Source organism: Muscardinus avellanarius, assembly GCF_963383645.1.
Source record: "Muscardinus avellanarius genome assembly, chromosome: 1".
In the NCBI taxonomy this organism is placed as follows: domain Eukaryota; kingdom Metazoa; phylum Chordata; class Mammalia; order Rodentia; family Gliridae; genus Muscardinus; species Muscardinus avellanarius.
The window spans coordinates 54,314,852-54,336,171 of record NC_137786.1 but is presented as its reverse complement, the minus strand read 5'-3'; the positions used below and the strand labels follow the sequence as shown (position 1 = coordinate 54,336,171).

Here is a 21,320-nt window from a genome sequence, read left to right as displayed (position 1 = left end):
TTTTGCTTAGCATGTGTAAGGTCCTGTGTTCATTTTCAATCTCTAGCACTGAAGAAAAAAAAAATTGATTTTTTTATTTTAAAAATAATGAGAAATTATTGAGGTGTTTTAATTAATGAGACCAGCAGAGCTTATTGATATGCATAAAATCACATTATATATTAAGAAGCAAATATAATTCTGTAATCAGGAGAAATTATATTAAAAATTTAAAGGGTTTTTAAAAAATAACCTATGAGCTCCACCTTTGCCTTCCTTCCTTCTTTCTCTCTCTCTCTCTCTCTCCTTTTTTTTTTTTTTTTTTTTGGCAGTGCTGAAGATAAAACCCAGGGGCTTATATATGTTAGGCAAGTCCTCCATCACTGAGCTTCATGCCTAGCCTCCTCTCTTTCTTTTTTCTTCCCCTCAAACATATCCTACCTATACTTACGCAGCTCTTCCAGAGATGATATTGTAGCAATGCCCTACCTTTCTGGGTAAATATAAATTTATTCTTTTAAAGCCATAACTCTGAGATAAGATGCATGGAGGGGTTTCTGGGTAAAGGTATGTAGATTCCCTATTTTGACGTTAGGTTTATAAAATCTCAGTGTGTTGTAAAAGAAACATAAAAAACACATAAGAGAAAATACAGAAGAACTTTAAAAAATTTAAGACTTCTCATTAATTTTTTTTTTCTCCAGAAGAAATGTATTTGTGACAAGGACTTGATTTTACTTATAGATCTTCAAAACTGCAAGTTATCGCTTCTAGATCCTGTAATCAAGTGATTATCAAAGGGCCTGGTACCAACTTTGTTCCATACGTTACGTAATGAGAGAATTTTAGGATCTACTGTTGGAAATGAAAGATCAAAGAAGCACATATATACATGTATATACATATAAGTAATTGTATTTATTAATGTATAATAGGAATTACAGATACATAGATTTTTATTTATTTATTTAGTTTTTTGGTGGTACTGGGGATGGAACCCTTCTGCCTCCGAGCTACACTCCCGGACCTATTATATATTTTTTTTATTTGGAAACAGGGTCTCTTAAGCCAGCGAGGCTGGCTTTGAACCTGCGCGATCCTCCTGTCTCTGCCTCCCAAGCGTGAGGATTACAAGCGTGCGCCACCACGCCCGGTCAGATACATAGTTTATATTCAATCAAATCTATACATTTTCTCACCTAAAGAAATCTACTCAGTAGGTCAATTTATCAAAAATTGGTAAGCATAAAATTGAAATATGTGATAGTATAGATTATTTTATTGTCATATGAATTCGTTACTATAATAATAATGTCATCAAGCTACGTCTACCTGAAGTATATCACTTTATAGTCAGGGTGACAAGATAGTTGAGTTCTCTGATCAGCATATCCTTCTAGAGAAGACTGACTAACATATTCTGTCTCTGAGAGTCTAGTTGTTAATCTTTTCACACTTCCTTTTCTTATTTTATATTATTTTATCACCACCAATTAACCAAGATTCAAGTCCTTATTGCTTTATCACTAGGAATCATTCATACAATTGTTAAGTTTATTAATCTTTAGTGTTGTTGGCAACCTACGCAACTGTGTGTGGGATGTGGAGTGGAGTATCCTGGGTATTAAACAGGGGCATTTTACCTCCAAGCTATAATCCAGGCTGTTTTAATTATTACTATTTTCTGTGAAACAAGGTGTTGCTAGATTTCTGAGATTTTAACTCACTTGCTGAGGCTGGTCTTGAACCTGTGATTTTTCTGTCTCAGCCTCCCAAATACTATGATTACAGGCATGTGATGCGATGCCCAGCCCCTACATGACTTTTTCAAAAGATGCAGATAACTTGGAGGATGATGTTCGTGAAAGATTAGCAAATACATATAAGGAAAGTTTAAAGGAAATGAGTTTAAGTAGCTTGCTTAAAAAAAAAAAAAAAAAAAAAAACCCTGAAATGTTGACTTCAAATTCACAGTCAGGTTTGGGGACATATGTAATTTGATTGTTGGTAACAAGTTTTTTTTTTTCTACCCAGATGTTTAAAAGTTCACAATAATCTTTATTCTTATATCTGAAAGGTTGTAGGTTAGTTATTAAGAAGAATTTCAAATTAGTAAATATTGGAATGTTGTACTGAGAAATTAAAGAATCACTTTTAAATACTTTAAGGCAGTATTCTACAATGTGGTTTGATATGGTCTTAAGGGGAAAAAGCTATGAAAATATTTTACTACCCTGATATTAACTTAGAATCCAAATACAAATATTTATCAGTATATGGGACAAGAGATTGTTATGATTTTTATTATTCCTTAAATTTAAGACAAAATCACTTACATGCTTAAAGATCATTAGATTTTATCCTGTTTTTGTTTCTTAGGGTTCCTCTCCCCCCTCCCCTCTCTCTTTCTTTCTTTCTCCATTTAGCTTTTAACCACTTCAAATTGGTGATATAGTTATTTAACCTGAGAGTCTAAATCAGGTTGTTTTTGTTGTTATTGTTAATTTGCCTTTCTAGACTCTCTTGCATTTAAATCACTTACATAACAGGATTAAGCCATTTAAGGAAGAAAGAAAGGTACAATTATCCTCTTGCTTTAGTGCAACTAAACACCTGGAACAAGGCCACAGGGTCACCATATGTTGGTTTTCAATTTTCCTTTGTGTGATCAAATGATAAGTAACCTTTCTAATCACTGATGCTCCTTCCTGACCTCTTCAGGGCTCTGCTTTCCCTCTTGACCATCAGGATCCTTTATTGCAAACAGCTGTTGAGAGATGTGACTGATAGGGTAATAAAGAAAAAGGGAATGCTTTATGCTCAAAATCAAGGACCCAAGTAGCATAGGAGTTCATTTCCTAAAGAGCGAAAATGTGTGCATCTTTCCTAACATGTCTTTAGAATTGTTTAAAAATTAAAAACAAAATCTATATAGCAACAAAGATACTTTCTACTTACATACCATTTTACTTAGTGATATATTGTAAAATTATTTTTATGTTTTATGATGTCTATCCTCATGTGTGTAGACTACTAATTTTAGTATAGTATGGGTAAGTCAAAGAGGCTCTCTTCCCACTTTTTAGTTTCATATATATAATTGCTTAAAAGAATAATAACATAAAAGTTAATACAATTTTCCTTTATTGTACTGAACTAGTCCTTATAAAATAATTGATTATTCTAATCAAAGTGGTCCTAGATCAGAGGACTTATTTTCTGCAAAGCAGATAAATTATTTTATATTAGACAGTAATGAAATTCTGTTCTCTAAATGTATTTTATTATCATTTATGTTTACTAATAGTTATGTTATTAATAATGGTTTTAAATAGTGTCACTCATTGGTAAGACCAAGTAGAGAAGGGATTTGAAATTAAAAAAAAATTTTTTTGGTACTGGTGATGGAATCCAGGGGTGTTCTACCTCCGAGCTACACCCCTAGCCCTATTTTTAATTCTTTATTTTGAAAAAGAGTCTCACTGAGTTGTAAAGGATCTCACTAATAGCTGAGGCTGTCCAAGAACTGGATCCTCCTGTCTCAGACTTCCAAATGCTGGAATTGCAGGCTTGTGTCACCATGCCCAGCGATATTAAAATTTTAAGTAAGTAGGAAGGGTTTTTAATGATTTTTCTCTTGGAAAACTATGGCATACTTTTGTGGATTACTTAACAGTACCATTTAAAAAATGCAAACACAAGTGTTGATGTTGCATTTAAAAGTGCCAATGATGTTAAAGTTGATGCCTAGCATCATACAATGAGAAACTTATGAATAGTATATAATAATCATAATTTGAAGATATTCTTTAAATAGAGATAGAAAAGTATCATGAATAGGTAATTAGATTTTTATATTATGTTAGAATACAAATAAACCTTTGCTCTTCAGCCTTAATTGGCCAGTGGTATTATTCAATTCTAACACATTTAAGAAACATGGAAAATGTTTTAGTTGTGTGAAGAATCTTACACAGGGCTGATATCAGGTAGAGATGATTCAAGTCTGGCTTTAGTTGGAATTGAAGCATATAGTTAAATTTTTCTGAATTTAAATTAGTTTCCCAAATTGCTAAATTTTTTGGACTTAATTTCTCACACTTTTCAAAACATTTCCAGGATGTTTAAATGACATACAAACATGAAATACCTTGCCTAGTCATTAACGGTATTCCTTTAAAAAGTATTCATTTCTTTTTTAATTCCTGCCTACAGCATACCTGCCAATGGTAATGAAATGAGTGCTAGCTAGAGAAAGTCCAGTGATGGAGATTCAGTTTTGATTTATCATTTTCCAGCCCTGACTTTTGAAAGATTCTTCTATATACTGAACTGAAATCTGTTTCCCCTATCGTTTAACCGTTTGTTAAACTGGCTTATAGGTTGACGTGTGTGTGTTTTAACCAATAACATAAAATTGACTTTCTAGAATATAAGAAAAAAGTTCTAGTTTCAAAAACATGACAGACAATGACCACAATCACTCCTTTGGGCAAAAGAAAAATATGCCAAATAAAATGACACTAACAAATATAACTAAGTTCATTTAGTCAAAGCATGTATTTCTGTGATAAGAAGAAATGTAAGAACAATTGACAAATTGGTGAATGATGCCAATAAAACTAAATATTGTTTTTTTTGGTGTGTGTGTGTGTGTGTGTGTGTGTGTGTGTGTGTGTGTGTTGCAGTACTGGGGATGGAACCCAGAGGCATTCCACCTCCAAGCTACACTCCCAGACCTAGTTTTTAGTCTTTTTATTTTTGAAACAGGGTCTCACTGAGTTGTGAAGGGCCTAAGTAGCTGAGGCTGTCCACAAACCATGATCCTCCTCTGGTCTCAGTTTCCCGAATGCTGGGATTACAAGCATGTGCCACCATGCCTGGTTTAAATATTGTTTTTTGATAAGTGATATTTTCTAGTCCATTAATGATTTGAAGCTATCAGGCAATTTTGATCACGATTAAAAAAAAGTCAATTGTAATATAAAGACTTTTTTAAAAATAGAAATTATTTCTTACAGAAAGGCTTTCTATATTGGACATAGAGAATGGGTTAATGGCTTCACTCCAATATACTGAATTCTCTATTGAAGTCATGAGGCAGATGTAGAAGCTGTGAAGATACACCATTCTGTGTTATTTTTTAAGCTGATTGATAAAGAAGCTAAAACCTTGATCTAGTTCTCAGTATTTATGAAAGTGGTCCCCATCATAAGCAAATGCCCTCAACGATCTATATTTCCAAAAGAAAGCATCATAAATATGGGTGTAAGGCTGAGAAAGATCCGCCATTTGGAATGCCGGGAGCAAATGCTATTAGAGATTCATCTATGCCAATGTTTTCATGAGGAAAATGGCTCCAATAAGAAATTGAAACCTAGACTTGTGCCTCACATAAGAACAAAGTAAGGCTTTATCCAGCCTATCTGTTGCTAACCAAATAAATCAACATGAAAACTATGAGATATGTACACAATGAAATTTTCCTCTGCCATAAAGAAGAACAAAATATGTCATTTGCAGGGAAATGGATAGAACTGGAGAAGATTATTCTAAGTGAGATTACTCAGTCACAAAAACTAAGATGTTATCCCTAGTATGTGTTAAGTTAGGGAGAAATTGAATCATAGGAGGGATTCTAGATGAAGAAGAAACCTTCGATGAGTTAATAAGGTGACTGACTGAGAGTGATGGGAGCGGGAAGGAGGAAACATACCAAGTACATACATATCACAAATATATCAAGTCATCGCTAAGTTGAACACAGGAAGGAGTGAGGGAAGGGAGTTCGGTGGGGATTGAAGAAGAGCAAAATGAGTGCTTTGTGCATGGATGCCTTTACCAGCTTGTATCCCATTAAGATGTATGATTACACTGCACCAATACAAAAAAATTTTTTTTAATTAAAAATATAAAGAACTAGCTGAGTGAAAACCTTGGGATACATGATATAGACAAATGTATGTTTTTCAAACACTTCTACAACTCCTGAGTCACAGAATGCTGAATGAAAAAAAAATTACCAAAGATAAGTTTGAATACAAAATAACAAATAACATTAGGAAACAATTCACCACGAAGGTTATGATTTATGCTCCTAAAAAGATATGAAAAAGATGAAAGAGAGGTTGAAACATGGAAATTAAAAGGAAAGGGTCCAATAAATGTGGAATAGGAGTTCTAGAAAAAGAATTGAAAGAATAGGAAAGAGACATATTAAAAGAATTAGAATAAAAGAAAAAATGTGCCGGGTGTGGTGGCGCACACTTGTAATCCCCGCGCTTGGGAGGCAGAGACAGGAGGATCGCGCAGGTTCGAAGCCAGCTGCGCTGGCGTAAGAGACCCTGTTTCCAAATAAAATATAAAATAGGTCTGGGAGTGTAGCCCGGAGGTAGAAGGGCTTCCAGGACCCCAGAACCACCAAAAAAAAAAAAAAAAAAAAAAAAAAAAAAAAAAAAAAAAGAAAGAAAGAAAGAAAGAAAGAAAAAAATGCAAATTCCCAGAGCATGAGTCCCAAGCAGATTCACACACACACACACACACACACACACACACCCTTAGATATAGCAGTAAAAATAGCATGTAAGCAATTCTTTACTCTTGGAAGAAATTAGAAAGACTAATTAGATTGAATTAAAAATAGCAGTTAGACTAATAAGTGTAGTGTGTATTGAACTTTTAGAAACCTTTTATTTGTGCATAATAATTATACAGAATAGTGGGTTTTATTGTGGCAAATTTATATCTGCACATAACATAACTTGTTAGGTTTTACTTCTCAGTACCTCCTCTTACCCTTTCCTCCTCCCTCCCGACCCTTCTCCTACAATACTGATCTTCCTTCTATATTCATGAGATCCCCTTTCCCTTTTTTTCTCTCTAGCTTCCACCTATGAGAGAAAGTATATGACACTCGATTTTCTAAGTCTGGCTTATTGCTCTTAACAGGATGTTCTCCAGTTCCATCAAATAACACAATTTCCTTCAAATAACACAATTTTGTTCTTTTTTATGGTGAAATAAAACTCCACTGTATATACTACATTTTCTTTATCCATTCTTCTGTTGACAGACACCTAGGCTGTTTTCATAGCTTGTCTTGTGAATTGTGCTGTTAGGAACACTGGTATGTAGGTATTCCTAGAATGTGCTGACTTTAATTCTTTTGGATAAATACTGAGGAGTGGCACAGCTGGGTCCTATAGTGTTCCCACTCCTAGTTTTTTGAGGATTTTTGTAATGGTCCTTCTAGTTTACAATCCCACGGACAATGCATAATTGTTCCTTTACCCCCACATTCTTGCCAGCATTTATTATTATTTGTATTCTTGATAACTGCCATTCTAAATGAGGTTAAGACAAAATCTGAGTTTAATTTTGCATTTTTCTGATGGCTAAAGATGTTCAACTTTTTTACACATAATTATTGGCCATCTTTACCTCCTTGGGAAAATTTTCATTGGTCCATTTATTGATTGGCTTAATTTTTGGTGTTAAGATTTTTAATTCTTTATATATTTATGTGTAGAATGTTTATATATCCTGGATATCAATCCTCTGTTAAAAGAGTAGTTGTTTTCTCCAATTTTGTAGGTTCTTTCTTCATACTGTTGTTTCCTTTGCGGTGTGGAAGCTTTTTAGTCAGATGCCATTCAATTTATTGATTCTAAGTTATAGGTATCCTATTGAGGAAGTCACTGACTATGCCTTTATGGTAGACTACTGACCCTATGTTTCTTCTAGCCCTTGCAAAATTTATCATTTAATTCTTGGATTCTTGATGCATTTTCAGTTGACTTTTGTGCAGAGTGAGAGACAGGAGACTATTCAGTCTTTTACATATCGATTTCCAGTTTTACCATCACTATTTGTTAAAATATTTGTCGTTTCTCCAATGTATGTCTGTCAATAATTAGATGACTATAGCTCTGTGGGTTTGTCTCTGTTCCTTCTACTCAGTTCCACTGATCTATACTTTTATTTTTATGCCAGCTCCATGCTGCTTTTGCTACTATGGCTCCACAGTATAATTTAAAATTAGATATTGTGATGCTTCCACATTACTCTTTCTGCTCAGAGTTGTTTTGATTATTCTGGGTCTTTTGTTCTTTCATACAAATTTTAGGATTTTTTTTACCTTGTTCTCTGAAGGTTATTATTAGTATTTTGTTTTACATCTGTAGATCACTTTTGGTAGTATGTCAATTTTACATTTCTGGGGTTGGTTTCAAACCTGTAATTCTCTTGTCTTAGCCTCCCACATGCTGGTGCCTAAGTTATTTTTAAAGCTATTGTGAATAGAATTGTTTTCCTGATTTCTTTTTTAGCAGATTTAATACTGATATTTGTGTGTTGATTTTGTGTCCTATTACTTTCCTCAACTTATTAGCTCTAGAATATTTCCAATGGAACTTTTTGGATCTTCTACCTTTAGGATCATATCATGTATAACAATGATAATTTGACTTCTTTTCCTATCGGGATTCCTTTTATTTCTTTTTCTTGCCTAATTGCTCTATCTAAAACTTCAAATATTATATTGAATAGGAGTGGTGGTTATGAGCATCTTTGTCTCATACCTGATTTTAGAGGAAATGGTTTTCATTTTTTCCCATTTAGTATGATGTGGCTTTGGTTTTGTGCTTGATTTGGTGTTGGTTTTGGGTTTACAGTGTTGAGGTTAGTTCCTTCTATTCCTAGTTTCTTTAGTTTTTTTTTTTTATCATGAATGGGTACTGAATTTTTTCAAAGGCATTTTCTGCATTTATTGAAGTAAGCATGTGTTTTCTTTTCCCTTAGTTGTATTTATGTGGTAAATTGCTTGTATTTATTTGCATATGTTTAACCATCCCTGAATCACTGAAATGAAATCAACATCATGGTGTATAATCTTTTAGTATGTTGTTGAATTTAATTTGCTATATTTTATTGATAATTTTAGCATCTGTGTTCACTAAGGATATTGGTCTGTAGTTTTCTTTTCTTGACTCATCTTTATCTGGTTTGAGTATCAGGTCTAGAATGAGTTTGGAAGGGTTCCCACTCTTTCTATTTTATGGAATAATTCAAGAAACATTGGCATTAATTCTTTCTTTAAGGTCTGGTAGAATTTAGCTATGAGTCCATTTGGCCCTGAAATTTTATTTGTTGGAAAACTTTTTAAATTGTTTCAGTTGCATTGCTTATTATTGGTCTATTTAGGCTTTCTACACTGTTGGTTCAATTTTGATCAGTCAGAAGTGTGTAGAAATTTATCAATTTCTTCTAAATTTTCAGATTTACTGGGAAAAAAGTTTTTCAAAATAATTTCTAATGACCCTCTGGATTTCAGTGATGTCTATTGAAATATCTTCTTTTTTAATCTCTAATTTTATTTAGTTAGCTTGACAAAGGCTTCATCAATCTTGCTCAAAAACCAACTTTTTGTTTCATTGGTCCTTTGTATTGTTTCTTTCATTCTCTTATTAATTTTAGCTCTGATATTTATTATTTCATTTCTTCTATTGGTTTAGAGTGGTTTGTTCTTATTTTCCTAAGACCTTGAAAATGCCTTTCACTTTACTAGAGCCTGGAATCTGCCTTAGGTATTTATTCAGCCACTAATACTCATGTGCAAGTGAGACAAATCTATGTAAGTCTATCATTCCTGTTCTATAACTCAGCAGTTTAGATAAAGAAGGATATTTCTGAAGGTGTGAATTTGTTTTTAAGAAATTTTTGAAAGGATACTTCTTATTTCCTTGTTATAAAAGAAATGAATTTTTTTGCTTTTTATTTCATAAGAAAGTCTTTTTACAAAAATCTGGGGAAGTCTTTCTAAATTGGATAAAAAAAACCTTTCTTACTCAAGTTGAGATTACAGTTGTGAGATCTATTTGAAAACTCTTCAGAGCTTTCTCTGTGGCTACTTTCACATCTTGGGAATGTTTCCCAACAGAGATTTCCAGTTCCATACCTTATCTAGTGATCTTCGAGAAGTTATGCTTTAGCAAAATTCAGACCTCCAGGAACCCACTAAGATAACAAACCCCTGCTACACAAGGAAATCTATCTTTCAAAAATGTATCATTCTCTGTACATTAAGAGGGCTGCATTGTGAATTTTGAAATTAAGATTTTGAAAAAGTATCTTAAGTATTTGCCACTTTGGGTGGAGATTTTCAAGGTACTTTTAGAAAATAAAGTTTCTATAACCTAACCAAATTATATGTTTGCTCAATAGATACTATGGATATGGTTCTTTTCAATAAACAGAATTTTCATTGCATATTTCTGTCTAAAGTAAACTTTAGGCTTCCTTAACTTTGTGTAAAGGCATATTTAAGCCTAATAAAGATCATAAGAAATCAAAAGTATTTTCCAGGGACAAATTTTTGGATAAAAAATGTTCATAATCTTTGAATACACTCTGTGTTTTATTAATGGTTCTCTGTTTTTGTGAATTTATTGTTCTTTGAACTTGGGTAGACTTCTTATACATGAGGCAGTATTTTAAGGCCCTTAAATGTTACTCTGACTGCTTTTTAAATATTAAACTAAAATAATATGTTTAGGAACCTAAACTTAAAAATCATATCTCATATAAAAAGAATAATAAAGCAGTATTTTAAAAAGCTTGGAAAGAAAAGTAGATTTTATAATAAATTATATTATAAAAGTAAAGTTTTATATTTATATTATAATTCATAGTACATGCTCTTCTTTTCTAACATTTTCTCTTCTAGCTCACTAGTTCTCCAAGTGGAGTTAAATTTCTTTTTAAAGTATTATAAAGCCTAATAGATATTATATATCTTATTCTCTGCTTGATAAGGAACACCCTAAAGAGAAGCCCAAAGAGAGCACCTCAATTTGTGTAATGCCATGTGGGACATTTTCATTTACAGGATTAATTAGCTAGTGACTTCAATATTTTACTGCTTTGTGTCTGAATTATTTATATGTGAGATAAATTTTTATAATCGTATTTAGAGAATTAAAAGATCAAAGGTTTTTTTTTTTTTTTTTTTTTGAGGGTCTGGGGATGGAACCCAGGAGCATTTGACCTCTGAGCTATACCCCCTGCCCTATTTTTTATTCTTTATTTTGAAACAGGGTCTCATTAGGTGGTAGAGGGCCTCACTGAGCAGATGAGGCTATCTGAGAACTGTGATCCTCTGGTCTTAGCCTCCCGAATTCTGGGATTTCAAGCGTGCGCCACCACACCGGGCTGCAAAGTATAATTAAAAACTAAATTACCTTTGCATTCTAAATTTTCACACTTTGAATTGCAAATACATGTTATACTACATAATTCTAGTTTAAGCTAAAAACTTTTAATATTAGTAGTGATGCTACTTGGTGATCATATATAAAAGAAACTGAAAATTTTGAGTATTTTCTACCAAAGTAAGCTTTTTATAAATTGTTAGTTAAAACACTTTACTCAGGGACAATATTTAGAGGCTTATTTATAATCGGATATACCAACATAGTGTAGAAAAATGAAATATTTCATATTTCCAGTGTTAGAAAAGGTGTTATAATTCTGTGCTGAGAGGAAAATGAAAAATTAGAATAAAGGAAATAAAATAGTCCTAAATAAATCTGAACCATGCCATAAATGGCAGCATTTCTTTAAAACCAGTTTTCCCTTTCATAAAGATAAGCTACAGTGCACATGGAAAATAACATTTCTAGATTGTTCCTAGGTATTTATGAACTTCGGAAATTTTTCAAAATTTACTTCACATTTTCTTACTGCATATGTTAAATTCCAGTGGATTCCCATAGTGTCTCTCTCTCTCTCTCGCTCTCTCTCTCTCTCTCTCTCTCTCTCTCTCTCTCTCTCTCTCACACACACACACACACACACACACACACACACACACACTGTCCTTTTTAGATTTGTCTTTATTTGTATAATGCAAAGTCATTTACCTGGCAACACTATTAGGAATTGGTAAGTTTGTGATAATGTAAATTCTTGAGTAAAATGAACATATATTTATTTTCTACATTCTATTCTGATTTTCTGTATTAATGAGATTGTTATGTACTATCGTGAAAAGATCATAATCTGTATTAGGGTAAGTTATTCACTAAAATAAGAATTATGAAGATAAATGTTTATGTGATTCTGCAAAATAGTAACCCACCTTCTGTTAGATTCTCCTCCCAAATCCTTATCTCTGATGCTCTATAACCAATAAGACACCGGGATTCTCTTTTTAAATAAGGCTGAATGAGTGTGACTGTAGTTTATGAAAGAATTGGTTGTGGTTCTTGTCTCAATTCCTGATCAACTTGCTTTCGCCTTCTTTCCTAGGAAGTGTGTAGAGAGCTCTGGTGCCTCAGCAAAAGCAACCGCTGTGTCACCAACAGTATTCCAGCAGCTGAGGGGACACTGTGTCAAACTGGGAATATTGAAAAGGGGGTAAGCTCAAGTGATTTACTAGCTGTATGACATGTAGACTAAACTGATAAATTTCTGATGATGACATTCAACTTCTAGAAAGTCTTGTCTATTAACTTATAGTGTAATTTAAAATAATAAATTCCTATCTCAGTAGTTAGTTCTTATATCTTGATATCTACAAATACACATCTTTTAGGAAATTGTAAAGAGTATTTTCTGAGTCAGTTTCACCTTTATGTTGGTATGTGCATGAGTTATATTTTCACCAAAAAATAAGAATGTCAACAATAATCTTATAGTCATATAGTCATACAGTCTGTTCATTCATTTAATATAGCCTAGCTTTTTTTCTGGTAAATAATTCTTGGGAAAAATTATGTGGTGCAAAAATAGATGTTATAGTATAACTAAAGTTTTATTTGCATTGCAGTATAAGGGAAGGGACTAATAGTAGAAGAAGAATGAAACAATTGAGCCTAGAAATTAGAGCTAAGTAATTTTAGTTTTATTGACCTAGTTTTCCAAAATATCATTAAGAATTATTCAAATAGATAAGAATAGTTGCACGATACTCCTGAAATTTTCTATTGTTATGCATGTATTCAGAATTTATTGCTATGGACTGAATTTACAATAACTACTACTTGTCATCTGTTCTCAGTCCTGACTTCTTCCACATTAGCTAGGCTACTTTCAACAAAGATTACACTAAATTTTAGCTTGCAATGGGATGTTTAAATAAAAAGAATGAAAGCTTTTGGGCAGCTGTCACAGTTTATTAATCCTTGGTGATGGCTTCATTCAAGACCCATGACCTACTGCCATGTTGATAGCTTTTCCATTGCTGGGTTTGGATATGTTGGTAAATTATGCTAAATATATGAATTGATAGGATAATTTTAAAAGGATTAAGTTTTATTTCAGGTTTTATAAGTAGCCAATGAAAACATAGAGACCTTTATTCACCACCAAAAATTCCTTTTTTTTTTTCATTGAAGTAATAGAAAATATTAGGAACTACATTCTTGAAACAACAGTCTAGGTTTATTTTGGAACCAACAATTCTTGTCAACGACAAGTAGCAATTTATATAAATCATTACTTAGAAGAAATACACAACTCTAAGGGGGCAAAGGCACATTACGAATCTATTTATTTGCTGTTGATTATTATTCTTGTGATTTAGTCCCTGGACCACAGTTTCTATCCTAGAATAATATTATCACTAAGCCATATTGCTTCCTATTTTACTTTATTTTTTTAACCAAAAGCATAAAGAATTCCTTCTTTTAAACACCTCAAAGCTCTTTTAGAAGCATTCTATAAATTGTATAATCAATCCAAATAATTAAAACATGAGTAGTGGCTACTTAAAATACATGGCCTAACCCCATGATATATATGCCACACATATATTTATATCTTTTGTGCCCAACAAAAGAGCCTTCAAATGTTATACTTAGAAACTACTTAGTTATTATTTACAAATTACATTTTTTGTGGTACTGGGGATGAAATCCAGGGGTATTTTACCTCTGAGCTACATCCCAAGCCCATTTTTTATTATTTATTTTAAAACAGGGTCTCACTAAACTGCAGAGGTCCTTACTCAGTAGCTTTGGCTGTCCTTGAACCTTCGATCCTCCTGTTATAGCCTCCCAAATGCTGGGATTACAAGCATGCACCACCACGCCCAGCAGAAATTAAAGTTTTTAAGGACACCCAGAAAACACTCTCAAATAATATTAAAGCAAACAATATTGAATTTATATTTAGAAAAGCAATTAGAGAGGAAAATATAATTTATCTAAGCATAAATAAAAAACAAAGATAAAGTAAATAAAATGAGGCAAAGGTACATTTGATTTCTTAAGATCTTCATTCTAAACCTAAGTTAATTATTGTCAACTTTTTGATCCCCAAAACCCTTTTTCAAATAAAATGTACAGGATTTTAATATACACTTGAAATAGTAGAAATTCTCTGGCTTAAAGAGTTCTTTGCTTGCTCCTGTATTTGGACCATTGACAGCACCAGACATATCACCAAAGAATGACTTGGACTCCTGAAAAACTGCTAAGGAGTTCCTAAGTGTAGCAAAGTTTGTGTTTCAAGGGATCACTTTTTTTTTTTTTTGGTACTGGGGAATGAACTCAGGAGCATTTTACCTCCAAGCTACACTCAAGGGGTCATTTTTATTCACAACATAAGTGTGCTATCATAAGGTCAATAAATTGGATGTCACAGTCTAAATTAATCTACAGAACAAATCTGAGTCATTCTTTCAGAAACATGAAAGATCAAGTTTTTGGAGTGGCACCAACAAGTCTTAAAATGAATGAACCTGTGTAAAAACAAACACAAATGCAGATTCCTAGAAAGGAAAAGGATCATGGAAAAAGAAGACACTCAAAACATCCATAAAAACATTATGAAAAAGCTTTAGAGAACTAAATAGATGTACATTTTTTAAGAAAAACAAAACAATAAAGAATAAACTGAAGCCAGGCTTGGTGGTGCACGCTTGTAATCCCAGCACTCAGGCGGCTGAGACCAGAGGATCGTGGTTCGCAGCCAGCCTCAGCTACTTAGTGAGGCCCTCTGCAACTCAGTGAGACCTGGTTTCAAAATAAAGAATAAAAAATAGGGCAGGGGGTGTAGCTCAGAGGTCTAATGCCCCTGGGTTCCATCCCCAGACCTGCAAAAAAAAAAAAAAAAAAAAAGAATAAACTAGACACATGAGCTGAAGATTCATTTTAGTTGATTTTTTATTTTTATTAGCTGTGTTTATTTCATTGTTTAGTTTCTGTTATTTTCTCCCTTAAAAGAAAGAAGCGTTTTTACAATTGTCAAATACAGGTTTTATCCTTGGACTATATGTACTTGGAAATTTAACAGGATCTCAGAATTTTGACTCAAAGTCTAACAGTCATGCAAAGAGCTAGTATGAAATTAAAGTGGAATTTTCAATTGATCTGATCAACAAGCACTTTCCTTGGTTCCTCTGTAAACTGCCATCTAAAAACAGTTGACATCCTCAGTGATGATGATGGCAATGAAGATTTTAAAAGTCCTACACTATGTCAGGCACATACTGCTAGGCACTTAGTAAGTATTTATTTGTTTAATGTTAACAAAAATTCCATGAGGCGAATACTGTTTTAGTTTCTTTGTACACGTGAGAAAAGTAAGACCTAATAGCCCAAGACTACACAGCTATTTAATGGCCTACCTGCCACTCCAGCCCTGGTCATTCTGAAACCTTTGCCCCTCTTTATGACCTCTAATTTTACTTTATCTTCTGATGAGAACTTTTACATAGGAAAAGCAATTTTTCTCTGTCATGAGAATCAAGTGGGTCACTAAGCCCAAGAGAGGTGGTGACAACATATTTTACCCTTTACTACTAAATGAATTTTTCTTTATCTACTTAAAATAATTTCTTAGCTGAGGATTCACAATAAAAAGGTAATGTGGGTAGAACACTAAGCTAAGAGTATATGACTGTGTGACAACTGGTAAAATAATGATATCTTTAAAAATAACAAAAAACTAATATACATATCTCATGGCCTTATTGTGAGGATGGAGTGAGGTAGCTCAGAGAGTTCTTTGTGGCCTTCCTTAGAGGAAAGATGTAGCGTTGTTGCTTTTATTATTATTCACTAACTTTAGAAGATGATGGGCAGAGACTCCTGTGCCAGACTCTCTTAATGGGCAGCAATGAGCATCAGAGAGTATAAGAACAAGATTGTGTATCTCCGTGATATGAATGTAATATCCACAACCTCTGATCTTAACTCTGGGTTTCAAAACTACTCTCATCAGAAGAAACCAGAAAGAACCTACAACCTGTCTAGTCAGCAGAATAAAACCAAAGTTGCTTATAGTTTTCTGAATAAATCTTTTTAAAAAGGGAGGGGGTAGAAATACTGCTTGAGTGATAGCATAGACATATCCAGAGGATTGGATGCATGATGATCTCGTCAAATTCTGGCTGCAAAAATATGGGATCCCTGCCCGGGGGCGCAGTTCCACAAATGTTCCATGTAAGTATGGGAACTGTTCCATGCACATTTAGCAGATGGAGTAAGAAATATGGCCAAAAAATTAAAAACCGATCTTTGTGTGAGTCCTGGGGGGTCTGACATCGCTATTACAGCCATTGGATGTTTGCCTGAATAAGCCATTCAAGGATTGAATAAGAACCATATGGTCTGAATGGATGTGCTCAGGGACAGTAGCATTAACCAAAGGAGGAAATTTGATGAGCCCAGACGGTGCGCTGGTACTGTGTGTCCATGGGTCAGTCTCCTACAAATCAATCAATATAGCTTTCAGCCAGAGAAATTTTCTTAGATATAACACCAGCAATAGCCCTTTGGATAGGAATCAGAGGGAGAACATATTTGATGAAATAGTAAATAAGGATTTAGATTGTAAAAACTTCAGTAGTAGCATTGGCATAGCCCAATCCTTGTAATCTGTGTTGGTGACCACAAAGAAAGTTTCAAATGCTTGGTTTGTTGCCAAAAGATTGATTTAATGTTTTTACAAGACCCAATTAGCAATGTAGCCCAGCATACATATAAGTGACACTGATTCCGAGTATCTTTGCGTGGTAAACATAGGGCTAGATTAGGATTATTATATGCCCTTCTAAAGAACTGGACATATAATAAGAATTCTGCAGCCTTAGATCTTAACTCACTTAAAATAGAATTGCATATGTTTTGACTGGACCTCAAACTATAAACACATATAAGTGGAAAAAGAGTAGCTCTTCTAATTGCTCTAGAAATTTAAATAGTACAGTTGATAGGTTCTGATTTAGAATTTGGGTTGAAGTGTAGTTTGAGCATTCTCACACCTGCACAATGGCAAGATAAGGTTGTTAGTATTACTAGGTTCCAACCCTCAGCTCTCTGACTTGGAAAGAATGTTCTGTATTGAATAACCAGTATCACTTCCTTTGAAGTCTCAGGATTTCCTTAGACATCTCTTATTCCAGATGCTGACTGGGTCCAGTTCTGGCTATTAAGAGATATAATACAATCACATCCTACAGTGGTTCTAGTTACAAAGAAAAAAATTAAAAATATTGTGTATACTCATGTTGAAATTTTTCTTTGTAGTGTTCTGACCAATTCTCAAAGTTGAATTGTTTTATTTATGACATATCTTGCTTAAAGAAAACCCCCTGATGTAGATTATGACATTTAGTAATCTAGTAGCAAGACATTTTGTTGGGTAATGAACAAGGTTTTTTAAGAAGACTTTTAAAGCTTCCCTGGAATATGCTATTTTGCTAGATAGTGTTTAAAACATATTTATTTAATTTAGAAGGAATGTGAAAAGCAAAAGCAAGAATAAACAATATGTGGTTTTATTCTTGAAGGGTGATAGTTTCATTTCTTTCACTTTTGTGAATCTGGTTAAACATACCTGAATTAGCAAAAGGAGAGAAAAATTTATCCAATTTGTCTGGTTAATTTAGACTGAAGTAATAAGACTGATATAATAGTCCAAAATTAGTAGATTGGATATAGCTTTTGAGAGTAAAGATCAGAAACTGACTTATATCTGCATATTTAACTTTCCTTGTTTGAAAAATGAAGTAAGATTCTACTCCTCTGGAAACAGAGCTTTTATTTTTTTATTTTTTATTTTTTATTTTTATTTTTTGCAGCTTCATGTAAAAGGAAAGGATAAAAATAGATGATATGACACTCAACAGTTTTACCTTCATATGTTTGTAGGATTTATATACTTCAAATTGATTTATTTGGTATGAACTACTTATTCCATCCATGAATTATATACATTACAATTTTTATATGTATTGATTAATGAAAATATCTAGAAAAGAAGATCAAATCACCTCATCCATGTGAAGTTCCCTATTGACTTCTTAAAACCCTTTATTAGGCTAACTAACTTTCTTCTCTTAAAATCATATACCACAGCAAGATATTTACTACCAAAGGAGAGAAGTTGTAACTATTCCAAAGAGACATTTTCCTGTACAAAAAAGGGGTGAGGGAGGAAAAACAAAACAAAACACAAAAGAACACTTCTGCCAGAAATCAAAATCAAACAAATTTTTTGATAGATTTTAATTTTTTTGAAGGTATGTCTGCATTGAACTAATTTTTAAAGTCCTAATCTAAACCATATTGAAATCAAGAAATAAAATGAGTTTTCATTTTATAGTTATGGAAACAAAAGAAAAGAAAAAAAGAAAGTGAATTGCCTTGGACTCCAAAATATTGCTAGAATGAGAACTGAGGTTTTTAATATACAGTTTCCGGAGCAGACTAAAGTTACTAATTTGCAAACTAGTTAAATAAATTGTTAGCTAGCTATTAAATTACAGACTTTTGCCAACTGCTAGATAACTAATATTTATTGCTATAACTTTTTTATCCATTAATCTTTGCTATTTAACTTTTTTATATAATTGTCTATTCTAATTCCACGAAATAAAAATAATAAAAGCACAAATTAATGCAATAAAAGTTCTAGCAACCTCCAAAGTGCAGGAAATTAAAACAAGAATTAACAAGTGAGATAACATCGAACTAAAAAGTTTCTGCTCATCAAAGGAAACCATCAAGAACCTAAAGAGAAAGCCTACAGAATGGGAGAAGATCTTTACCAGCCATCACTCTGATAGAGGGCTAATATCCAGAATATACAAAAAGCTCAAAAGACTCTACACTCACAAATTAAATAAGCCAATCAAGAAATGGGCAACTGAACTGAACAAAAATTTCACAGAAGAAGAGACTCAAATGGTCAATAGATACATAAAAAAATGTTCAACATCATTAACCATCAGGGATATGCAAATCAAAACCACACTGAGATTCCATCTAACTCCAATCAGAGTGGCAAACATAAAGAAACCAAATAACAACAAATGCTGGTGATGATGTGGAGAACTAGGAATTGTTTTACACTGTTGGTGGGAGTGCAAACTAGTTCAGCTGCTATGGAGATTGGTGTGGAGATTCCTTAGAAAACCGGGAATGAATCCACCATATGATCTGACTATAGCACTCCTGAGTATCTTTCCAAAGGGGTTGAAATCAGAGAACTACAGTAACATATGCATACCCATGTTCATAGCAGCACAATTTATAATAGCCAAAATGTGGAACCAACCTAGGTCTCCATCAACAGATGAATGGATTGCAAAATTATTGGAAATACACACAATGGAATTCTGCTCAGCAATAAAGAACAAAATCAGATCGTTTTCAAGAAGATGGAAAGACCTGGAGAACATTATGTTAAGTGAGATCAGCCAAGCACAGAAAGAGAAGGGACATATGTTTCCTCTAATATGCCCAAAGTAGGGAGTATTAGGGATACAGAGGGACTCCAGATAATGGAGGGGAAACCTCAGCAAAGCTAGAATGGAAGGATAGGAGAGGAAGAAGAGTGAGGTTGATTAATGAAGGAGCTACATTTGAAAATGTATATGAGTGTGAATGTAGCGTGGTCAACCTGGACACTCACTGTTGGGAGGTGGAAGGGGAAGTGGAGGTAGAGAGGGCACCAAGTCTTGTATGAATGTATGCAATTGTCAACATGATCCACATTATGATGTGAATATGTAGTGCATCAATAAAAAAGTTCTAGCAAACCATTTATGAAATACTCTGATTGTATAGATGTTAATGATGAGAATTAAGCAGAACTTTAAAACTAAAATAGTACCTTTATCTTTTATCTTAAGAGTAAGGTTTATTTATTTTAAGAAAGGGTTGAACCTAGGATCTTGTACATACTAGGCATCTGCTCTACCACTGAGCTATACTCCCAAGAAAAGGATTTATGTGTCTGTTCTCACTGCTCTATATTTTGTTTACAAAATTTTGTAATTTTGTAAAAATTTTAAACAAAATATAGAGAAACATATATAGCAAATATGTTTCTAGAGACATGTATAGCAATATTATTAAATATTTTGAAACCTATGACTTTTAGTATTCTTGTGACCCTCACAAATTCCTTTATCCCCTTAAAAATTGAAAAATAAATGAAACTTTTGTCTAGAAATCATAGGTTTACTTGAAGACAAGATCTGAAATAACATGTGGGTGTATATTTAAGAGGTTTTGTTTTGTAAAAAATCTCTAGTGTTTGTGTTTCATGTCATAAGTATATTTCAAACATATTTCAAATCTGTGATAAAATCCTACATCTCCAGTTGATCTTTTACCGACTGAATTTGTGTATTTTTTGACAGAGAATCCATTTTCTCCTGGCTAGTGACCTTGTCTAGGTCAGCTGTAGGGGAAATACTTAGACAGGTGGATCCTGAAATTCCTATGAATTTTAGAAGCAGCTCTGTGACTATATGAAATAAATATAAAATCAAGCTTTCATATTATTTGAAATCAATAATGTTATGCTTTCAACTTTAAAAAGTAAGCACATTTTAATATTTGGGATGTTCTTAAAGCGTCAGTTTCTATTCATTGCAACCAGGAAAAAATCATTAATTACATGGCTCAATTATTTGTGTAAGAACATAGGTGCAGGCAAATATTCTTACACAAAGCTATGTGTAATAAATGTGGAACAACAGAGACTATTTGGCCAAGTGTAAAGTTTTGTATAGGTGAAAATACTACACAATTTTTTATCATTGTAAAAATGGTTGGTCTTCTAGACCAAATAGGCAAGTCATAAGCTAGCAGCTGGAAGATTTTCTACCTCTTAAGTATACATTATCAGCAACTCCAATCCTTGTACGATTACTGTATTATTGATTTAGCCAACTGCCTCAGCATCATTTTAAACATAGGATTATTTTTTTCTTCATGGTAATTTTCATTGTTCAAAGCTCAATCTTACTTAATGTTCTATTTTAATATTTATCAGACTTGGGATCAAATTGTTCTTACTCATAGCCAACCAACTTTTATACAGAC

General features: G+C 33.1%; 1 protein-coding gene across 1 annotated transcript in view; it reads left to right on the top strand.

Moving 5' to 3' along the window:
• The window catches only part of ADAMTS6 (ADAM metallopeptidase with thrombospondin type 1 motif 6), a gene marked incomplete at both ends in the record, with an annotated part of 308,213 nt that overhangs the window by 186,074 nt on the left and 100,819 nt on the right, over nt 1-21,320 (top strand). The window contains one exon of the mRNA XM_080703170.1: nt 12,286-12,393. Within this exon, the coding sequence (XP_080559296.1) occupies nt 12,286-12,393 (108 nt within the window). The remainder of the gene's footprint in view (nt 1-12,285; nt 12,394-21,320) is intronic.